At 40.2% G+C, this 21047-nt stretch overlaps 2 protein-coding genes across 7 annotated transcripts in view; one reads left to right on the top strand and one right to left on the bottom strand.

Moving 5' to 3' along the window:
• DNAJC1 (DnaJ heat shock protein family (Hsp40) member C1) overlaps nucleotides 1-8041 on the top strand; it is a 78357-nt gene extending 70316 nt beyond the window's left edge. Inside the window, exons 10-12 of the mRNA XM_082193639.1 lie at nucleotides 5197-5245; nucleotides 6207-6697; nucleotides 7826-8041. Coding sequence (XP_082049765.1) covers nucleotides 5197-5245; nucleotides 6207-6697; nucleotides 7826-7894 — 609 coding nt within the window. The 3' untranslated portion in view covers nucleotides 7895-8041. The remainder of the gene's footprint in view (nucleotides 1-5196; nucleotides 5246-6206; nucleotides 6698-7825) is intronic.
• Nucleotides 4978-21047, bottom strand: part of MLLT10 (MLLT10 histone lysine methyltransferase DOT1L cofactor) — a 116653-nt gene continuing 100583 nt past the window's right edge. For 4 of the 6 annotated variants that reach the window (XM_082193618.1, XM_082193617.1, XM_082193620.1 and 1 more), the window contains 7 exons: nucleotides 17978-18132; nucleotides 16069-16257; nucleotides 15561-15649; nucleotides 15090-15445; nucleotides 13275-13377; nucleotides 11337-11534; nucleotides 9393-10041 (listed from right to left, as the gene is read on the bottom strand). In XM_082193618.1, coding sequence (XP_082049744.1) covers nucleotides 9997-10041; nucleotides 11337-11534; nucleotides 13275-13377; nucleotides 15090-15445; nucleotides 15561-15649; nucleotides 16069-16257; nucleotides 17978-18132 — 1135 coding nt within the window. In that variant the 3' untranslated portion in view covers nucleotides 9393-9996. Of the gene's footprint in view, nucleotides 5189-8336; nucleotides 10042-11336; nucleotides 11535-13274; nucleotides 13378-15089; nucleotides 15446-15560; nucleotides 15650-16068; nucleotides 16258-17977; nucleotides 18133-21047 lie in introns of those variants that run through there. The other 2 variants (XM_082193615.1, XM_082193616.1) reach the window with 2 other exon arrangements.

Raw genomic sequence — 21047 nt, 5'->3', positions numbered from 1 at the left:
TCATCAATGGTACTTGGCTGTTGTCACATCTGGGCATTAAGAACATTATCCCATTGCTGGGAGAAGAAGCTGACCTCCGTAACCACTTTGTGTAGCATTGATCACTATCCCACTAGGGACAGTGTCTCACTAGGCAACAGGTTCTTTAAGGAAGTGTGTCTCCTCAGAGGTTGAGGATGAAAAACTAATACTGATCCTGAGAGTTGGTGGTTTGAACATTAAGAACATAGGTAGTTGGATATACAATAGGCATGGTGAACTGTCTGCCTAACATGAAGGTTGCAGACAACCCAAGATACAACCCAGATTTTCAAGGAGCAGTTGTCAAATGTGTCCAGACCACTGTAGTTGCTAACCTTGTGGCAGACTTGTGACTGTGTAGTCAGAGTTCACTTTGTCTTTCCAGGGATGATAAAGACCAAGGGTATTTTGAAGGAACATAGGAAGCTGCCTTATAACGAGTCCACTGGTCCATCTAGTTCAGTGTTGTTATTACTATTAATTATTATTTTTATATTGTTGTTTTTGTTCAGTATGATTGAAGCCTTATGGCACACTGCGTCAGTGCATCTGTTAAGCAAAATTTGGATGGTTTGAGCTGACCCAGTGTTCACTGTGGGGAAGATTCCTGCATTGCAGGGGGTTGGACTAAATGACCCTGAATGTCCCTTCCAACTCTATGATTTCTGTGAAACTGATAAGCAGCAGCTTTCCAGGATTTCAGGCAGGGTGACCCAGGCCTCCCTGGAGATGCCTTGCTCTATCACTGGGCTTTAGCCCTTCCCCCCAGTTTAAAAAAAACCAACCCTCCTTTTTTCACCTGGCTTATGTTAAGTCAGCTATAATTAAGAATTGCCTTACTGGAGCACAACCAAAGTCCATTGAATTTAGACATCTCCCCAAACAATGGCCAGCCAGATGACTTTAGGAAGCTCCCAGGCAGCACACAAGGGTGGTAAGGATCCCTCTCCAGTGGCTGGTAATTGGTGATATTGTGCACTAGAATATATATTTATTGGGCTACTGTTATCCCACTTTCTAGCCCCGAGAACCCTCACAATGTGGCTTAGCAAAAAGTCTGAAAATTGCGCCCAGATCTAGCACGGGAACAGAAAATGCAGGTGCCTGCACGGAACCAGGGTCTCTCTGGTAGCCTTTTCTGATGTCATAACAGGCAGCAGCTACCACCAAAAATTTCTAAGGAACTGAAATGGAGGTCAGCCACCGAAAGTTGCTCAGCCCATGATAGAAGCAGTTTTCTACTGCTGGAAGTTGGCAGTTGCCAGGCAACAGCTCCAAGTAAGGATCTCTGAGGAAGTACAGAAGCTCATTCAGCTGTCATGGCTATCCTTTGTCCATTTGGCCATGACAACAAAAGCCTATGTTCTAATGGTTTTAACATAAAAAATAAATGTGTGTGTGTGTGTGTGTGTGTGTACATATATACATACACATGTGTACACATATACATACATGTGTGTATATGTATGAGCCAGACCATTGATCCATCTATCTTTGTATTAAATACACTGACCAGAAGCGCCTCTCCAGGGTTTCAGGCGGGGTCTCTCCCAGCCCTAACTCCAGATGCTGGGGATTGAACCTTCTGTATGCAAGGGAGATGCTGTGTCACTGAGCTACGGCCTTTTCTCACTGTCCACCACCTTAGGCTGTATTTACAGACAGATCACATAATAAAACTTTTCTGGACTATGGGTGGGTTTTTTTTTGGGGGGGGGGTTAAGATGAGTCTTGTGGCTAAACTGTCCACCATTGGAAAAAAATCTTACTGCACACACTGTACTGCAGAATGGTTATAGACAGTGCTGTTTTTCTAGGAAAAAGAGGTGCCCGAATTCTCCATGAATACCTCCCTTATTTTCTTATAATGGCAATGGTGCCCACCTGAGAGGTGCCAGAACTGAGTCCCAGTGAGTTCGCCCTGGGAAAAAAGCCCTGGTTAAAGAGGATGTTGTTCACTATATGATGTTATTTATATAAAGGTCTTTATGAACAATGTCAGTCTTGAGTTTGGCTGCAGGAAAAAAGGTCGTTAACATGAAGTGAGTTTGTGTGCTTTTTACTGTTGGGATAGGGACACAGGTGCTGCTGTGGGTTAAGCCACAGAGCCTAGGACTTGCTGATCAGAAGGTCGGCGGTTCGAATCAGGGTGAGTTCCCGTTGCTCGGTCCCTGCTCCTGCCCACCTAGCAGTCTGAAAGCACATCAAAGTGCAAGTAGATAAATAGGTACCACTCCGGTGGGAAGGTAAACGGCGTTTCCATGCGCTGCTCTGGTTCGCCAGAAGTGGCTTAGTCCTGCTGGCCACATGACCTGGAAGCTGTACACCAGCTCCCTCGGCCAATAAAGTGAAATGAGCGCCGCAACCCCAGAGTTGGTCACGACTGTAATGGTCAGGGGTCCCTTTACCGTTACCTTACTGTTGGGATGAGGAAAATTATGTTGGCTTGTGTTCTCTATTTGTGTTAGCTGCCAAGAAATTGAGAGCCAGATTTGTTGTTTGTTTGTTTATAAATAAAATGGTTACTACTAGTAGTACATATAGAAAAATAGAATATTAGGGAATATGTTGGCTACACTGTTCCCCCCCCAATACCACTTCTGTAGTGAAATATGAAAATGAACTATGCATTGTGTACCTCTTCCTTCTTTCCCGAACCTTTCCTGATTCATTGCACAAGTTCAGCATGGGGAGCAAATTTATTTGCAGTACTACTTTTTCCAAGCTGGTTAGATTTTTAAAATGAGGTGTATTCGGATTTTAAGAAGTAAGTAATTAGCTTCTCTAGCTTCTGAAGTAGTATTTTACTCCAAAACAATTTTTCATCAGTGGCACTGGAGCCTGTTCTCCTTGTTCGGCCATGTGAGGTGTTTTCTTTCCCTTTTTCTTGTTTTCCTGAACCTTCTCTCAATCTGTATGCATTTTAAAAAAAAGTATCCTGCCCAATCTTAATAAGATGATTAGTTTTAGTAGTTTTACAGTGCCTTGGTGTGAAATAAGTCAGGTAACCACTTTATTAGAACCCCCCCCCATCAGCTTAGATCTCCTCAACTCACAACTTACCATGTCAACTTGATTGTAAGAAATAGTCTCCAGAATCTAAACATTAGAAGCAACTGTGTAACGTCTAAACCGCTTCACCTCTCCTTTCAAAACAAAGTCCAGACCAAAAACAAAAATCCTCTCAAACCAATCAGTATAATGGGATCACATTTTTATTTGTAAGTGGAAAGATAATGCAGCATTTATTAAATTACTTTCCTGGTTTGGGCTTGTGGTATTAATTAGATTTGTTTTTGTCAAGCGTTTCGATTATGAAAGGGAAGCCTTCCAGTTCTCTTTAATCAGAGTTCCTGCCAGCTGACCCGGTTACCTGTACCAGCACCCCATGTCTGCCTCCACACATCTGTTCTTTGACCCGTTTCCCCCTTGTTGAATTTTTGGCTCTCATTCTTGCCCTCTTACTACTTGAAGAAATAATTGAACATTCTTCCCCCACCCCTCCTAAACACACTCCCCCCCCCCTTCAATGGCTGAGCTCTCCCTGGTTTGGTTAACGAATGGCTCACTTGTTTCAGGCTTCCCCAGCAAGATGAGCTCCTCAACAACTGGCTATACTGACTGGGGCTGATGGGAGTTGGAGTCCATCCACATCTGGATGGCCACAGGCAGTGTGGTGTAGTGGATACGGAACACGGAGCTTCTGTTAAAGCTTATGCATTGTTACAGGTTGAACCTATGCAGTCAGAAATAAGCACTCCTGAATTGGAAACTGCATAGGATGGTAACAGACATGCATGTGAATATGTATTTATTGGGCTACTGTTATCCCACTGAGAGCCCTCTCAACGCGACTTACCAGAGTCTGAAAATTGTGCTCAAATCTAATACAGGAGCGGAAAACGCCTGGCATTTGTATGGAACCAGGGTCTCTCAGGGAGCTTTTCCTGGTGTCATAACAGGCAGCAGCTACCACCAAAAACTTCTAAGGCACAAAGGTGCCTTGGGATCATGGTCATTAAGTTTTTTAAAGGATGCTAAAAATTGTGAAAACAATCTGGTGTGTGTGCAGACTCATAGTTGTTTATTTTCATGTGGTTATTTCACTGTAAGTTTTTCAGCAAAGAGCTCTCCGGTTCCATTCACATGAAATAATATCATTTGCTTGGCTGAGAGGATGTAAACTGATGCTGCTTTGCCTCTGCAGTCACTAATCTCTTATATTCAGGTTGCAATAGCAGATTGATGGGGGATTTGCTGCCTGCATGGAAAAGGCCCAGGTAGGCAGCAAAACAACAATGGGCAGGTGGGTAGATAGGAGCACACTTTTCTAATTAGTGTGGTGCTTGGCAGTGTGAGGTAAAGGGGGTGCAGTTATAAAAACATCCCATATGTGAAAGAGAAGATAGGGAAACGATTAACTGCCACTGGGCTGTCTAAATTTGAGCTCATGACTACCTTTTAACTTCTGTTACCATGAGGCGTAAACAACTCCAGATCTGTGTTAAACATAGTTAGATTAGTATTATTTGAGGGAGAGATTGTTTAGGGAAGTGATCCATGAAGAGAAACTGATTGCTGGTCTTAGGTTTTATGTTAATTGTTTTCTATTTAAATAAGAGTTTATCTTAAAGAACACTGAGTAACCTGTATTTTTGAAAAACAGTATACGATTTCATGCAAATCATGGCGCTGTCCCCCCTTTTAAGAGCAAGGTTATGAGCGTCATCTGGGTGAAATAAGAAATCTTCCTCTTTTCCCTTATTGGAGTTGGAGCCCTTTGGCCTAGAGAGAGAGCCAGTGTGTTGTGGTTGTTTGTTGACCGACTTGTTACACTTATACCCCATCCTTCCTTTTAAGCGGCTCAGGGCAATGTCCACAATCCTGCCCCACCCTGCTTCTCATCTGGGAGGATTGTTCACAGTTTTGCTTGCAAGACATACACCAGAGTCCGTGTTTATTTAATAAAATATTTATTGTAATTATATATCATGTACATTGGGCTTTTAGAATAGCTGAATAGGGATGAAAATGTGCAGCTGGTCTCCGTCAATAGTTCTGGTTATTGGTATTCACTGGACCCTTTGTCTTGATCAGTTTTCTTTGGTGTCTTCTTTTAAGCCATCTTACAAAACATATCTATAAATTAAATGCTTTCTCTTCCTTCCTAAACAGGTCACCATGAAAACCAAACAGATTAAAGATTCAGTTACGTGCGCTCCTGGTAAGTTTCTAGTGCTTCTGTTATTTGTTTCTTGATGCTTAGAGCATAATTAATCTGTGTTAAGTGAGACTGGAGTACATTCAAGCTTAAAAACATTAGTGCCTTGCTGAATCAGATAGTAGTTCAGTATTCTTTCCAGCAACCAGCAGCAACTAGGTGAACCTCCACAAATCCGCCTTTCCTCACTGCCCACATTCTGCCCACCCCTATTTTGGCCAGTTCCTGGGTCAGATCTCCCTTGCCAAACTTTTTTTAGAGAATAGGAACTCCTGCTCCAGCTATAACATTGCCACCATGCAGGGTCTCAGCTTGCCCCACCAGACTCATGGTATTGGGAAATGGCAGTGCATTCTCTTCCCATCCCTTATCCCTGCAATGACCTGGGAGTTGAGTGTTCAACTCAAGCCATAATGTTAGAGTGATATATCTGCAGAATGAAACCTCGCAATCCTTCCTCCACAGCTTTGAGAAACAAGAAACTTGCCTCTTCTATAAAATGATCCAGGCAGAAAGGGACTTGTATATATGCCCTTATTAAGTGGATAATATGAGGCTCTACCCTTCAGTGGTTAGCAGTGCATAGGACACAGAATAACTAAGGGTACCGTTAGCAGTAGGGGCAATGCAGTTCATTCATTTCAAACCAGTGGAAATTGTGCAGTAGCAGGTGCATGTTAACAAAGGAACCAGAAAACAGTGCCAGATGTTTTAGCATCATACCTAATTGATGCTATTTCTGGATTGCTTAAGTCAGGTGTGCCTACCATGGAAACAAAGAAGGAAGTAAAAACAGAAGCCCAACTTCATTATTTTTATGAACTCGTGATTTTTTGAGTAGATGTATCAGATTTTTTTCAAGGATTGACTCAACAATTACTTACTGGGGGGTAACAGTTGCAGAATAAGAATACTATAGGATCAGTTTCCCCTTCCCTGGCTTAAATCATGCTGTTTCCAACAGGTATCGTTAGGCTGTCAGAGCTGAAAATGTTGGCCCAAAACTCTAAATCCAACAAGGCCAGTGTTAACTTGTCAGATCATATAATCACTCAGCGGGAAAAAGATGAGGAAGACCTGGAGGAGGACGTGTCAAAGTACAGTTGTGACCCAGAACCAATAGATATGGCAACAGCAGATCAACAAGAGACTGCGTTGACTGAAGCCAGACACCGCAGGAGGAAAACAATACCAAAGGGCCCTGAAGTGACACTCCCAGTGATGAAAGAGGCAGCAGAGGACAAATGTAGGGGGAAGCGCCAGAAGGACTTTGACACTGCAGATCAAGAGGAATACAGCGATGAGGAGGCCAGAAAAAGAGAGAGATGCCGCAGTTCTGAAGACTTGTGGACTCAGAATCAACAGAAGCTTTTGGAGCTGGCCTTACAGCAGTATCCAAAGGGAACGGCAGAACGCTGGGATAAGATTGCCAAATGTGTTCCAGGGAAAACTAAGGTGAGGTCATGCTCTCGTGTAGGGTTAAAGCACTCTGCCGTTGGGTGTGGTGTGGTACACTAGCTAAAAGCTGAAGCCGCCTCCTTGATTCTGCCAAAAGTTCATTGTGAGGGAGGGAATGCACTTCAGTTTTCAGCAAATGTTGCTGAGAATGAGGTGTGGCATATGGCTAAATGCTGTAGCTGCTAACATGCAGCTTCTTTCAAGGCAGGGCTTTTGGAGGTTTGGGCTGGTTCTGTATAGCATTGCTTCTAAACTGGTAAAACAGTGAAGTTAGGTCCATTCGCAGACGACTCTGGGGTTGTGGTGCTCATCTCGCTGTCGGCCTAGGGAGCCAGTGTTTGTCCACAGACAGCTTCCGGGTCATGTGGCCAGCATGACTAAGCTGCTTCTGGCGAACCAGAGCAGCGCATGGAAATGCCGTTTACCTTCCCACCGGAGCGGTACCTATTTATCTACTTGCGCTTTGATGTGCGAACAATGGGAGCTCACCCCGTCGCAGGGATTCGAACCGCCAACCTTCTGATCGGCAAGTCCTAGGCTCTGTGGTTTAACCCACAGCACCACCCACATCCCTGAAGTTAACATAGGCCCAATATTAGTTTCTGGCATTTTGCTTTTTATTAGGAATTCGTTACTTTTATTGTTTTTCCAAACAGTTGCTGCTTTTACGAAGTCTTGTTGGTCCATTAGAAACATTTCAAAATCCACTAATGTGAATTTTATTTTATTAGGGTTATGCGAAATGAATGTGAGCAAGGTTGTTTCTTTTAGATAGAAATAGAACTTTTTGCATAGTTTCTTTGACAGCCCACAGAAAGGCAGCAAAAACAATTGGTGTGAATGTGTTGGTTGGTACAAGCAGTGAGTCGGTAGCTGTGAAACGTGGACTTGAAATCTCTGCAAGGACCTGGGCTCATTCTGTATGGCAACTTGTTCATGCATTTTCCCCATGCAATTGTCTCACTATGGACACATTTACACTGAGAAATTCCATAACATGAACTATTTAGGATATTTTCCACGTTGACAGTTCTCCATAAAATGCCCCTTTAAATTGCTAGCATATGTTTTCATTTAACAAAAGTGAAATATCCTTTAATCTCAATTCTGCTTCTCTACCTGCAGGAAGAATGTGTGACTCGATACAAGTTGCTGGTTGAACTCATACAAAAGAAAAAAATGGCAAAGAGCTGAATGAACATTCTCAAGAACTTTGCTTACCGAAAATGGAGATATTTTAAACAACATATGCAGTAACTTGTATTTTTGTACCTCAGTATTTCAGTATGTCATGTGCCTTAGTAAAAAATAAATCAATACATTTTATGCCTTTCTTCAAAACTTGTGCTTATAAGATCAATGGATTCCCCCCCCCCCAAGAAAAGTATGTAAGAACCAATTATTTAAACCTATTAGTAAAACATGGCCTAAAAACACCATAAAATCTGTAGTCCAAAATCTCTACAGGGAGGGATGATCAACATGATGCCCTCAAACTGTTGTGGGACTTCAAGCCACAATAGTCAAGTTTGGCGAGAGCTGTGGTTCAGCAATATCAAGAGGGTGCCAGGTTGGGGGGTTAATAGAACATTTAGTGAATATTGCTATTTTTAGAGTGTGCTGCATGGGCTCCTACCAGATACAGCAAATCAGGCGAAGCTGGAACTTCAGATGCCGACTTTAAAACATGATTTCTCATTCACACACATAACGATGTGTGTAATACAATCCAATGATAAGCACATCAAAAAACAAAACTGCAGTTGGAAGAAATAAGTTGGGTTATGTTTACAACCATAAACAATATTAAAATTTATTAACCAAAGCTTTGTACATATCTTTATATAAACTTGCAATTTTACATCTAGCAAAACAGCAACAATTTGTACAAATTGTTACAGAATATTAACGAGTGGTTTAAGCAAATTAAACCACACTGATTTACTTTAGTAAATTATCTACAAAAGTGATTTGTGACTTTTTAAAAAAATTCCCATGAACATATAAAAATAAATTATTCTTTCATTTTCAATTAAATCTACCAATTAGAAATATTACAAATCAAAATATCCACCTTATGAATTTTCCACAATACAAAAAACTGTCACAAAACCTTATTTACAGAAATGAGGTAAGAACTGTGCAATGTTTAACCAAACGATATTGCAGAAACAATAGGTTCATCCAATTAAGTACACAGTGTAGGTCTAAAATATACTTGAGTATTTTCCACTAATAATTCACACAAATTCAGATTAGTGGCCATTAAATCCCAACCTCAATCTATGTTCTGCTATACTGCATAGTCATACCATGAAAATCAGCTATTCAAAGTGAAAATATTTTTTTAAAAAAAATTCCACCCGTTTACACCATTTCCTCAGAAATGTGAAAATCCTCCCCCCCCCTTCTTTTTTTGGTAATTTATTAGTGGAAAGCAACCCAGGTAACAATTTGCCTGAGCTATCTACAGTGACAAACACTTCTCATAAAGGCAGATCAATGGGGACGGCTGCTGGTGCAAGGTTGAGCACACTGACGGCTTTCACAAAGACTTGTTTAGTGCATGCCCAGCTATACAAAGCAATTCCAACCCAATAGAGGTAAGCAACAGGCACTTGGGTTAATTCAAATATTACCAGAACATGAGTTGCCCTCTCGTCTGGTAAGATTTATCATCTTTGAACTGATCTGTTTTTTTCCAGCAACCTTAAAAAAATTTCAATTGAGCATTAGCCACCATTTGTCATTACTTGAGACTTCTTGCTTTAGCAAAACATCCATTAAAGTTAACTGGGGGTGGGAGTAAAAAGTTTAAAACCTGGTCCTTTATTGGGGGGGGGGGACGGGTACCTCTTAAAAAAAAACCCACTGGTGTTTAGCTAAACAGTAACAACTTGCCATTGGCAGATACTGCAATTTGGCTTGCTTTCTTCAAACAAGTAATGGATCTGGAACAGGCAGGGACAGACAGTCTGTTCATTAGCACTCTGGTATGTTAAAAGGCTACTAGTTCAGCAGCAGAAGTCAAACAAATGGCCCAAACTGACAACTCTAATATGCAAAAATACTTTAAAAGTTCCATGAAATTGGAAGAAAACAGTTAAGGTTCAGTGCAACAAAAAGCAACAAGGTCAAAGCCTTACAATAAATGTCTTCAGGTAGATTCGCTTTTCCAGTGTGCAGTTAGCTCCTTGTTGCATTGAGTCATACCTGCAGAGAGTCTGCAACTTGCAAACTGATGAAGTGCTCTCACAGCAGGACACATAATTCTCATGTTTTTATTTCTCCAAATGTCAATTCTTTTCCGGTGCAACTGGTCCACTTTTATCATTGAGTCTCTGGAGACGAAATCAACATGTCATGCCAGCTTACAATTGTGTCACATTATCAGGGTGTTTTTTTTAAAAAAAAAACTAAAACAAAATGGTAATGCATCAAAAGAGAGAGATGTTTTGTTGTTTTTATGTATGGCAAAACTTCCTAAGGTTGAGAAGCAACATAAAATGAAAACTTTTGACATAAAAGGATGACATTTGGTCTCTAGCCTGCACTCCCCTCACTAAGGGGGGGGGGGAGAGAGCGAACAACCACTTAAAAGCTCTCATAAGCTGCTTCTGGATTCAGCCAGTTTATGTTTTCTCCACAGTACACAAAATCTGAATTAATATCTACAGGATTTTTAGGAAACAAAGCACACATTTCATTATGAAATAATGAATGCAGATGTATTCACTGTTCGTTTACTTCTACTGTTCCAACTGAGAAGCAGCACCTTTACAGATAGTTTGGGTTTGGTATGTGAGGAAATAGGGGGGTGGATACTAAAAACGGCCTTTCCTATTTGTTTCTGTCACTAAATATCACATTCAATGAGTTTGGGGAAATATGCAAATAATTTGCAATACTGATTAATTGATCAGGTAATTGCTGATTGGTTACTAACTCTTTAAGATTGGTGGCTAGCCCTATTCAAAAGCAGTGGTTAATTACTAAGACATGAAGGTAATGTTATTGAGCCAAGTCCTATCAAAGGAACAGCTTTCACAGCTTTTCTGAAAAAATAAATTTAACAGTGAAATTTAGAAAGCTAGACAACACTAATGGGCAATGCCAAGGCAGAAAGATGGTTCTTTCCTCTCTTGTGCTAATGTTCCAGTGCTAGAGTTCAATATGCTGTGGGTCCTCCAGTACTTTATTGAAAAGTATTGTAACTAGATGGTGCTAAAAGCGCAAAAATACCCCCACGGCTGGTACAAAGAAACAACTAGCAGCATGTGGTCGAAACACAGCAATGGCACACACACAAGTGCAACTGTAGCAACAAATGCCCTTGCTGTCCCCTGGAAAAGTAGAAGAGCTGCAACATTATCCTAATGAGGGGTGAGCTTGAAGGCTTTACTAGGCAGGGACCAGAGGGGTTCTCAGTCTAAGGACTGGATGCCAAAGTAGATGTGACAGTTCAAGCCACTCATTTCGGTCATACCCTTGTAGCTGAACAGGATTTCCTCTCTCCATTTAATCTTTAATATAAACATTTCCCTTGGGGTTGGTATTTGTAACCTTTACCTAGTTAAGACCTTCTCCTGCACTTGAATTTGCTTATATGAGCAGTACACGTATACTGTATACTTACAGTTACTTTTTGAGCTGTGTTATCCCCATGAATGGTAAGGAATGGGTTACTCGTAGCTGTATGAAGTGGGGATGCCTGATTGCCTGCCAGCAAGTTATTGATGGGAATCTGTGTTGCTCCAGAAATCTGCAATTGTTGTACTTCAGGCTGGTGGTGTTGCTGCTGAACTAGTTGATACAGAAGAGCCTGGTGCTGTTCCTCAAGTACAACGGAGAAGGAAAGTTTTAGTCATTTTATGCATTCAGAAAAACGAGTAGTCAAAACTGGTGAAAACTAAACTTGTGAGTGAAGTAACTCCTCCCTTAGCCAGGATTTACAAACACTTTTCTGTAGTTTAGATTTAAAATTACTGTAGTTGACTTTTCCACAGCTTCAAGGCAGAAGGAGCAGCCAGAACTAGCCTCTTAAAGCTGCTGTTGGTAGAGAGGTCCCTTGCCTACTCAGAACTAATGTTTTGCCACAATTAAGAGCAGAGCTTTGATACAGGGAAGTCCAGTTCACATCCCTGCTTAAGTATGAAGCACACTGGCAGGCATTGAATAATTATTGCAAGAACCAAAACACAACTTTGAGTAGACAAGTGGGATGCAGAAACAAAGACATGAACCAGGGAAAGAGGAAACTCGTGCTGTGGACTACAAATCTAGGGGAGAGTAAACTTTAAAGGGTAGTGCAACAGAGATATCTGAAAGCCCCTGTCTTCTTCCTGACTAAGCCAATCTAAGAATCCAGTATACAATTTCTTTCTCCTTTTCAACAGAGTAGACTTTGGATGTACAAAGCAAAAGCATTTGTGTCAGAAGCTAAATGAAAAAACTTTTGGAGAACTAACAGATGGCAGGATCTAGTAAAGCACCTTTCTAAAGAGCTATAAGATATAAAACATTTCTTGTGTATCTGTCTTCAGTTGATACTGGATTGTGAATGTAAATGACTGATTAGCTTCAGGGTGCTTATAGTCTACCCCCACATCCTGGTACCCCGTTCAAAAATGTATGCATGTGAAAGAGAACACTATGTGCCTGCAAGTTGTATGTCTACAAATCTCTCAGGAATATCTTTGCCTCTTATTTTGTACCAATGCCATAAACATATTTCAAGCTGAAGAGAAATCCTGCCAGGTTGAAGCATGTTGTAACAGTTCTACAGTAGCAAAAGAGGTTGAGGAGACCATCTCCTCTTCCAGTTTGACGCCCACTCCACTTCCTGTGGAGCAAAGTGAGCCAGCCCTCTGTTCTCCAATAAATGAGAGATAGTTAGTGACAGGTTGGAAGGAATGGGACAGGCAAAGCCATGGTCTTTGCTCTTATAGTTATGGGAGGCATGCATGTCTTATGTGGTGAGTTGTTGGAATTACATTTGTTCCAACATCCACATCTGTACAATTGAAGGTATGGTTGGCCCTTGGCAAAGAGGTGGCAATTTTGTGATATGGCTGGATGGTGCCTTGCATGCCTCCTTCCAGCAAGTCCTGCAGCCAAGCTGATGCCAAATGTATTGCTCTGCTTTCCTTTGGACTGCATCAGAGAGGCTGAGGGGGTCATCTGAGGACCTCCACTCAAACACACACACACTGCCCAGGCCGGCAGCCGGGGGAGGTCACTTCAGTGCTGCTAACACAGCAGTTTGACTTCGCTTCAATTTAGGCGTTGTTGTTTTTTACGGAAGTCCTTTTGATGATACCTCAGGCACCAAAATGCATCTGGCCATCTACTTCTTCTTATTCAAGATTCTGAACTGCTTAAAGCTCAAGCAGCCTTTTGTGCTTCTCTTAGAGAAACCTGTAAAAACGGTTCTATAATTTTTCCTGGGTCCCTCTCTGTGAGCACCTTTTTGAAGCTTGTGACAAGATTTAGAACAAGACCCAAATTAGCTACATAAACATCAACACTTGCCCCCGAACTCTGGAAATAAAAGGGACGATAAGAAAAGACTCACTGGTGTGAATTGTTGAGTATTCAGTAACTGCTGAAATTGCTGGTGCTGTTGATGTAGCAGGAGTTGTCTCTGTTGCTCCGGAAGAAACCCAAGTCCAGAAGCACTGCAAATTACAAACAAACTCTTAACTGGAAATGCATTTATCTGGTAAATTAGCTCCTTGATCATTTTTATGGCACACTTTCAGCAAAAGTTAAAAAAAAAATATCTAAAACATTAAATATATGCAGATTAACATGCATGTGCCTAGATACATTTGATTATACATCCTATTAAAATTATTTTAAAATTTTGATGTATCTTAACTTAGGAAAAACAAAACTGGCGTTCTTGTCATTTCAGATTACATTTACAGATCCAAGTATAAATGCAGCCAAACAAGGGAAGTACTTAATCCCCCCTGAATTCTGAAGACAAATTAGCAGTAGTTCTTTCCCCCCCTTTTTTTTCATACTTGCAAAACCAAATGCAGGACTTAATCTCACCCACATTTTGCATGCACGAAAACCCAGCGGTGGGAGAGAAGGATGACTTCCTAGTGCTTACTTGCAAGTTTGAAAAAGTACACGCACTCATCCTGCACTTTCTAGAAAAAACACACTGAAAGCTGTTTACAATGGGCAACACAGTCCATCAATGAACTTGAAGCAGACATGGAGAGTTTCTGTGCCAAGGGTGCCTCTACTGCACTATCAAGGTGCTGCCAGTAGGCAGAGACATAGTAGGACTGCCAGCTATGGGAAGTGCAGCTGATGAAACCAGGGCAGAGCACAAGGCTGAGGCCCTGGCTTTATGCTGGCTGCCAGCAGTGCTTGCTCTGGAAAGGAGAACCCAAAACCTGGATGCACCCATTTCTCCAGCATCACCTAGTAAGAAACCAGCACTGCTCCCAGGTCTCAACAACATGGCCTTCTGGGACCGAGAAGGCCAAAAGAGTGGCTGCTTAGTCAAAAGTGTTCCTTCCCTCACCAATGCAAGACAGATACTTATGGAAAGGGACTGCCTTTAAAGCAATATGCTAAAGAAAAAGACAGAAAGGGCACAGAAAGGTACAGTGAAGAAAAATAAATAAATATGCCAATGCAAAACACAGGATAAATGAAGTTATCCAATACATTGAGATAGATGCTAACCAAACAAGAGTGTTTCATATGGTGTTACTGTTGTAGCAGTCAAAAAGGAACCGAGTGGGAACATATACTTAGAGCATGTGAAGACAGCAGGGGAAAGCAGTCTGCCAAAATGCAAGCCTAGTTCTAGATTTTTCCAAAACAAAGTCTGTCCAGGTGTAATAACCCAGGTGACTTAACAGATGACCAGAAGCACAATCAGCAGAATTGTGTCCCTTGCAGCTAGATATTTCAACAGCCTGATTAACTAAGGAACATGGCAACATGTCATGGAAATAGAATAGCTACATCACATATCCCGTTGTCCAGTCAACTCATGCAGTATAAGCTCCCAAGCTAAGCTGGAGGGAGCATATTGTGGTTAAGAGGAGAACTTGGGAGAAAGCATCTAAACTGTGAAGTGACTGTTCAAAAAACAAAATAAACAAGAACATGCACAGATGAACACACACTCCATGCTCAAAACAAAATCATAGAAATTAATCCTATGTTTTAGGAGTCAGCTGCTGCAAGAGAGAATGACTGCTTAAGTTTCCTATTCACATGCAAAAGGAAATTCGAACACAGTAAGCATTTCACTATTTTTAAGCTCTTCCCTCTCAAGAAAAAGCAGTTATTTTAGACAGACTTAAAAAAGGAATAGCAAATATGAGCCAAAAGGACAAACAAGAGAGCAAAGGCTTACCTGCTACTCAGTGTAGTTGGCAGAGGATGTGCTGTGTTTGGTGGCACAGTTGCGTGAGCGAGAGGAGAAGGGTTCTGCGATATTGTGGCAGGAGTCTGAATTACCCCATTTAAAGCCCCAACAATTCCATTGATTGCCAGCTGGTTACCTGGCAGAGCTCCAATTATTCCACCAACGGCGGCAGGAATGGTGGATGTTACAGTTTGCATTCCGCCGGCAAGTGGCCCCACTGTCACGCCATTGACCTGTTGAACTCCTGCGACTCCGGTGCCTTGCTGAGCTGGACTTTGCCCAGCAGGTGGGGGAGTGGAAAGAGCAGAGGAGCTACTGGTGCTTTGTCCACTGGAGTTGATCTCCTAGTGAAAACACAAAGGCTCAGCTGCATCAAACTTCACACAAAAGCAAATAATCGAGATGCACTATTAACCTAGCAGAAGTCTTAGGATGCATGGAAAAGAAAACAAACAGTACCTGATTTAATACGGGAAGGGAATTGTCAGGTAGAAAGGTGCTTCCCAGATGAGGGCTCTTGCTGCTGTTCAAAGAATCAGTGCTAGCAGCTAAAAGCAGGAGTTAAAAACAAACAAACGAGTGTGAGAAAATCTCTGTTTCTGCACCCAAAAGGCATAAAACCTAATTCAACGTGGAACACTTAAATAAAAGTGAATTAATGTTATATTAAATATATGGACTAACAGTGATCTACTTCTGCTTTTTTGCTGTTCAATATGAATCCACAGCCAGCAGAAGTACTTAAATTAATTTCATCTCTAAGTTTCACCTGGCCAACATATAGTCTCTTTAAAAGTGTTCTCAGAAATTACTGATTTTACAGGTCAAAATATAGAATAAAAACAGTAGAAACATCCAATTTGCTTCCTTCTCATACAGATAACAGGCAATGGTAAGAGGCCAAAAGCTTTCTGGAAGTTGTGACAGAGCTCTGCATTAAAAACAAAAACTACTTCTGTTGCCTTACCAGCCTGAGCTGAAAATGCATGTATTTGATGTGAAGGACTCGGATTGCAGGTTATTGTTGGGAAAGGAACTGAAAGCTGGGCATTTAGTAGCTGGAGGCGTTCCTTTTTAGCAGTCAGGTTTTTAATCTGTTCTTCTAAGCGTCGGTTCTCAACTTGAAGCTGGTGCAATGACTTCAGCATACCTAAAACTGACCAAAATACGACCAATCAATCCAAGTCCCTGAAAAATTCTAATGAAAGGTGCTATTTCTTAACATAATAACTGCATACATTGTTCCAGCTTGGAATATCTTTTAAAAAAAATCTAAGACACTACTAGCAAATCAGTTACTAGAGAGTACCTTTTTACTTCTCTAGTAACTTCTTTTTAAAATATGTCCTTATCAGAAAGACAGGCAAAGCGGTGAAAAATGTTCTAAATTCCCTTTGAAGTTAGGCATGGTGAGAACTACAGGGGTCAATTCATACACATCTGTTTATCCCCATCTCTGCTGTGTATATCCTCCAGGTAACCCAGTGCATGCCTGTGCAGTCACATATTCTGGAAGTCCCAAGTGCATAACCTTCTTAATATGACACACATATTTCAGAGGACAAAGTCTGACTTCTGTACCCGGCTTCATGCACAAAGAATTTTGTAACCCACTCTCATTTGTCCCTACCAATGGCCATAAACAAATGGCAGTGCACACACTTTCAGTTAACCATCACTTTTCTAAAGGAAAGATTCCGTCAGGAGCATCCACTGCCAAGTAATTGTTCAAGAAAAAGATACTCAGTTTGGGTTGTACAAAAGTTTTAAATGCTATTATGCTCTCACAGAACAGTTTTGTAAAATTTCCTTTTTCTTTTTTTGGGGGGGGGGCTGATTTGTTGACTCATTGGCCAAAAAACCTGCAAATTTATGTAATCAATGAAAACTTTTACTCTGTTTTTATTGCTTTTAAATCAACAGACTCCAGCTGCTTTCAATGTCCCTCTAAAGAGCACCCAGCGGGGAGCAGGAGGAACCCTGCAGTCTCTGCCCTCTCCCTGCAGATAAAGCACATCCTCAGCCAAATACCATCTTCTCACTCTCAAATTTGGATTTTGGGTGAATTTTGGGACTTTCGCATCAGCCCGCATGCAAGATAGTTTAGCGATTAAAACACAGTAAAAGCTACTTTTTAAATTGTAAATTGTACTTGTTCAACGTGACCTCTGGGCCTAATACAGACGCCAGTCTACTGGTACAGGCACATCTGGTCATTTCCCAAGGATTTAGCTTTTTTATCCCTCCTCTTCAAGAACATACAAAGGAACTCTCAGTGTGCCCAAATGAGATGCAATAAGACTTAGCTAAACCTGTCCTCCAGCTATCATGTTTAAAGGATTATCCCTGCATGAATTTCCTCACAATTAGCATTTTTGTCAGGGTACCATTCATAAAAAAAAAATACCAACTAGATGGCACTTCTCTCACTATCAACAACCAGGGAAGCACGCCCAATGTTTTTTTGTTAATTGTTTAAAAATATTAATTTTGCCATTTCAAATATTTAAATGCTTGGATTACAAATAGAAAATCACTTCTCGAAAGGGACTCAGGCAATCATTTAGACCACATATATAAATTATTATTATTATTATTATTATTATTATTATTATTATTATTATTAAAATGTTCCCACATCTGCTGTAACCCACTAACCAGATCTCCCCCGTTGTCAAGGTTCTGGAGCAAAATGTCATTGGCCAACATTTTAGGCAAGCATTTTTTCATTCCAAGATGGGGAGAAGCTGCCAGAACCATGTTTAAACACATACTCACCATGAAAACATTTCTCTGTTGGATATTACATAAATGGGGCCATACATGGTTAACAATGTTCAGCGTTTGAACCAGGCAAAACAGTGTGAAGTACTTACTGTCACTAGGGGTGCCCTGTTCTAGCAAGAACTGTTGCCCTTCACTCCATTGCCTCTCCAGAAGTTGCTCTATAGTAACTGGTACCGGGGGCAAATGCTCCACATTGCTATTCCCTGGCTGATCATAACGAATCTGTAAATTACTTACAGGCGACCTGTAGGAAGATTATAAATTATATTTAAAAGGAAGAGGAGGGAGGAGAACCCCACATAAAAGACCCATCCTCCTCAACCCCTTGCAAATCAACATTCCTTAAGATCCCTTACTGGCTCCCATCAACAATGGTTTAAAATAAAATCCCAGCATGACAACAGTTCTTAGAAAATTTCTGTTCAAAATACAAAGCTTCTCTTATTTGGATAATTTAACAGTGCCCAGATGAATGCAAACTTCATCAGCTGATGGAATGTTTTGCTGATATAATCAACTACAAGAGCTCTACAGAAGATATATATGTAGATAAACAAGCAACACCTTTATACAATGCCAGTCAATAACATACTTGTCAAATTCCCGAGGTCCTCCATAGTTTATTAAATTTTGCACAAATACGCTTGCATGAGATTTTAGGAAGAAAATGACTATGCCATTCAAATACTTATGGCTTATATTTTGATCATCAAATATCTTTGGAATCTAGCCCAATGAATAACTAAAGAAAAGAGGAATGTACCATGCTATTAATCTCTATTTAAAAGGCAAGGCTTCTGTATGATGTAGTATAGGATCTCTGTATAACTGAACCAAGCGATTAAGACACTATACTAAAGAAAAACCTTAAGTATAACAGCAGTCAATATGACATGCAAGAAATTAAAGGCACATGTAGACAGTATAGCTAATTTAGGTCACAACAGGAAATCCTGATCAGCATGTAATGTGACAGACACTTTTACAATTTGGAAACTTTTGTTTCTTAAAAAAAAAAAATTAACACACACAAACCAAGAGCACATTACAATTTCTTTGAAGACTGTGACCTCATTGAGTCTTTTGAGTGCCAAGCATTTCCTGTGTCAGAGTCGAGAGATAACATTACAGCAGCTTCCTATCAAAATTATACTTCAGACATTTTTAAATTCATCTTAAAAATTAAAAATGTATATAGACCCAAGATGCTGGTGAATTCAAATACTTCCTGTCCACTTAATTACAAGAATATTGCAATTTCCTTCTGACATTCACAGTTTTCAAGTATAGATTCTTGAACATGACAGCACAAAGCATTTCCCCCAGCACTCTGCCTTAGCTGGAGTAGAGGGCACGTAAAAAGCTACCTACTATTTAAAATAGGTACATGTAACTTCTGTCTTAATGTGGGACCATTTATATCAGTATCAGGGCTGCTTTGAATTTAACGGGCTTTGGATCCAACTCTTCCTATTGCCATATTGCATAATCTCTGTTGGTTTGACCAGGAATTCAATATTCAGCCTATTACTGCATGTAACTAATGAATCTATGCCCCTATTTTCAAGTAACAAAAATAGTTTCATCTCACATTTACTTAATCTAGTTTAAAGCACATAGAAATTAAGAGAATTGCTGAGAAACATGCAGGAGAACTAACACAGTAACAGAAAGCAAGACCACAAAAGTCTTCTTTTCTGGCCTGGTATATAGGATATACAGTGTTTTTTGTACTGAAAAGATCACCAGCAACATCCTGCATTGGGAAATATTTTGCTTAAAATCAAAGCTGGTAATCAGAAGAAACAGGCAAAAAGGAAATGAACACAAAGTGTGAATGATTTCATAAACAACTAACATTCAGTTGAACTCTAGATCTTCTGCAGGATACTATCAGTGAAATTACTCAATAAGAAAAGCAAGTGGCAAGTGACAAAGATCAGATTTAAAAGTATCTTATATTTTTTTATTCCACTTCATTTTTACACCCTTGTAAACAGTTAAAAGCTGTTCTTAAATAACAAAACAAGTTAAAATAGCAGACGGAAATCTCATTTTCGCAAGTGAGCATGCTGGGGGAAATCCTAGCCAGAAAATAAATAACCTAAAATTGTGTAAGTGGTCCCCTCTAAGTAAGCAAATCTTGATGATAACTAACTATAGAGCTGGAGTCAAGTGAAATGGGATGCTAGAAAGCATTAAGGGCGAGAAAAGACACAAAGAATTATGTAACTCTGTATAAATCCACATTATGAAAGTACGCATATTATACCAAATATGATTTTTTTCTAATAAGAAATTATATCTATAGAATGCTTAATAGCACTACTGGAATACAGAACATCTTCCATACAAGATTAAATCCAATCAAGAATTACACTATTTGAAGGAAAATTCAGAGCTCATAGTATGGAAATGTATAAGATCATAAACAAGGTAAAGTAGATATAAAACTACTATATACTCTTCAGTACAATGCAAGAATTACATGACACCAAATCCATTGTTCTTCCTTACAAAGTATACTAAATCTACAATTGTATCACAGAAGTGGGGCAATATACTACATTGGTTAAAATACAGTATTAAACATATTAATCTGTGGTTATTAGCCAATGTGACCAGAGCACTTCTGCACATAGTCTCAAAGGGTGCAGAGTCGACTGCTGCACAAACCTCCATTCACTTATTTGGATGCATTGTGGGAGATCTGCATAAGCTCTATGTTAATGATTGTGCATTATACAGGCATATATGCTTAGCAGACTGCACTAAATCTAAACCCTTTGAATGTCAGGAATTGGGGGGGGGAGGTGCAAAGAGCAGATCATCCCATACCTGCATACTTCCCGAACAATTAGACAGGGCACTAGGTTTACCAAAGGTCACTGGCAGTTTTTATATATAAAATAGTGGAGTGTGATTAAAAGATACATTGTCCCTTTCCATTGTTTCATGTACAGTGTCAGAGACAGATGTGTGGTCTTACACACAATTTTGCACCCTTTTTAGTGTATTATAAAACAGAATGGGATAAAACTGAAGGGTTTCATAAAATCAAAATACTTATAATCTTAACACATTTTTAACATGTGTTTTATACCTACAGGAGTGTGCATATGCCAAGTTATTTCATATAAGCATAGATAGCATTTTATT

Source organism: Podarcis vaucheri (assembly GCF_965113315.1).
Source record: "Podarcis vaucheri genome assembly, chromosome: 12".
Classification (NCBI taxonomy): Eukaryota; Metazoa; Chordata; class Lepidosauria; order Squamata; family Lacertidae; genus Podarcis; species Podarcis vaucheri.
This window is presented reverse-complemented; position numbering and strand designations above follow the sequence as displayed.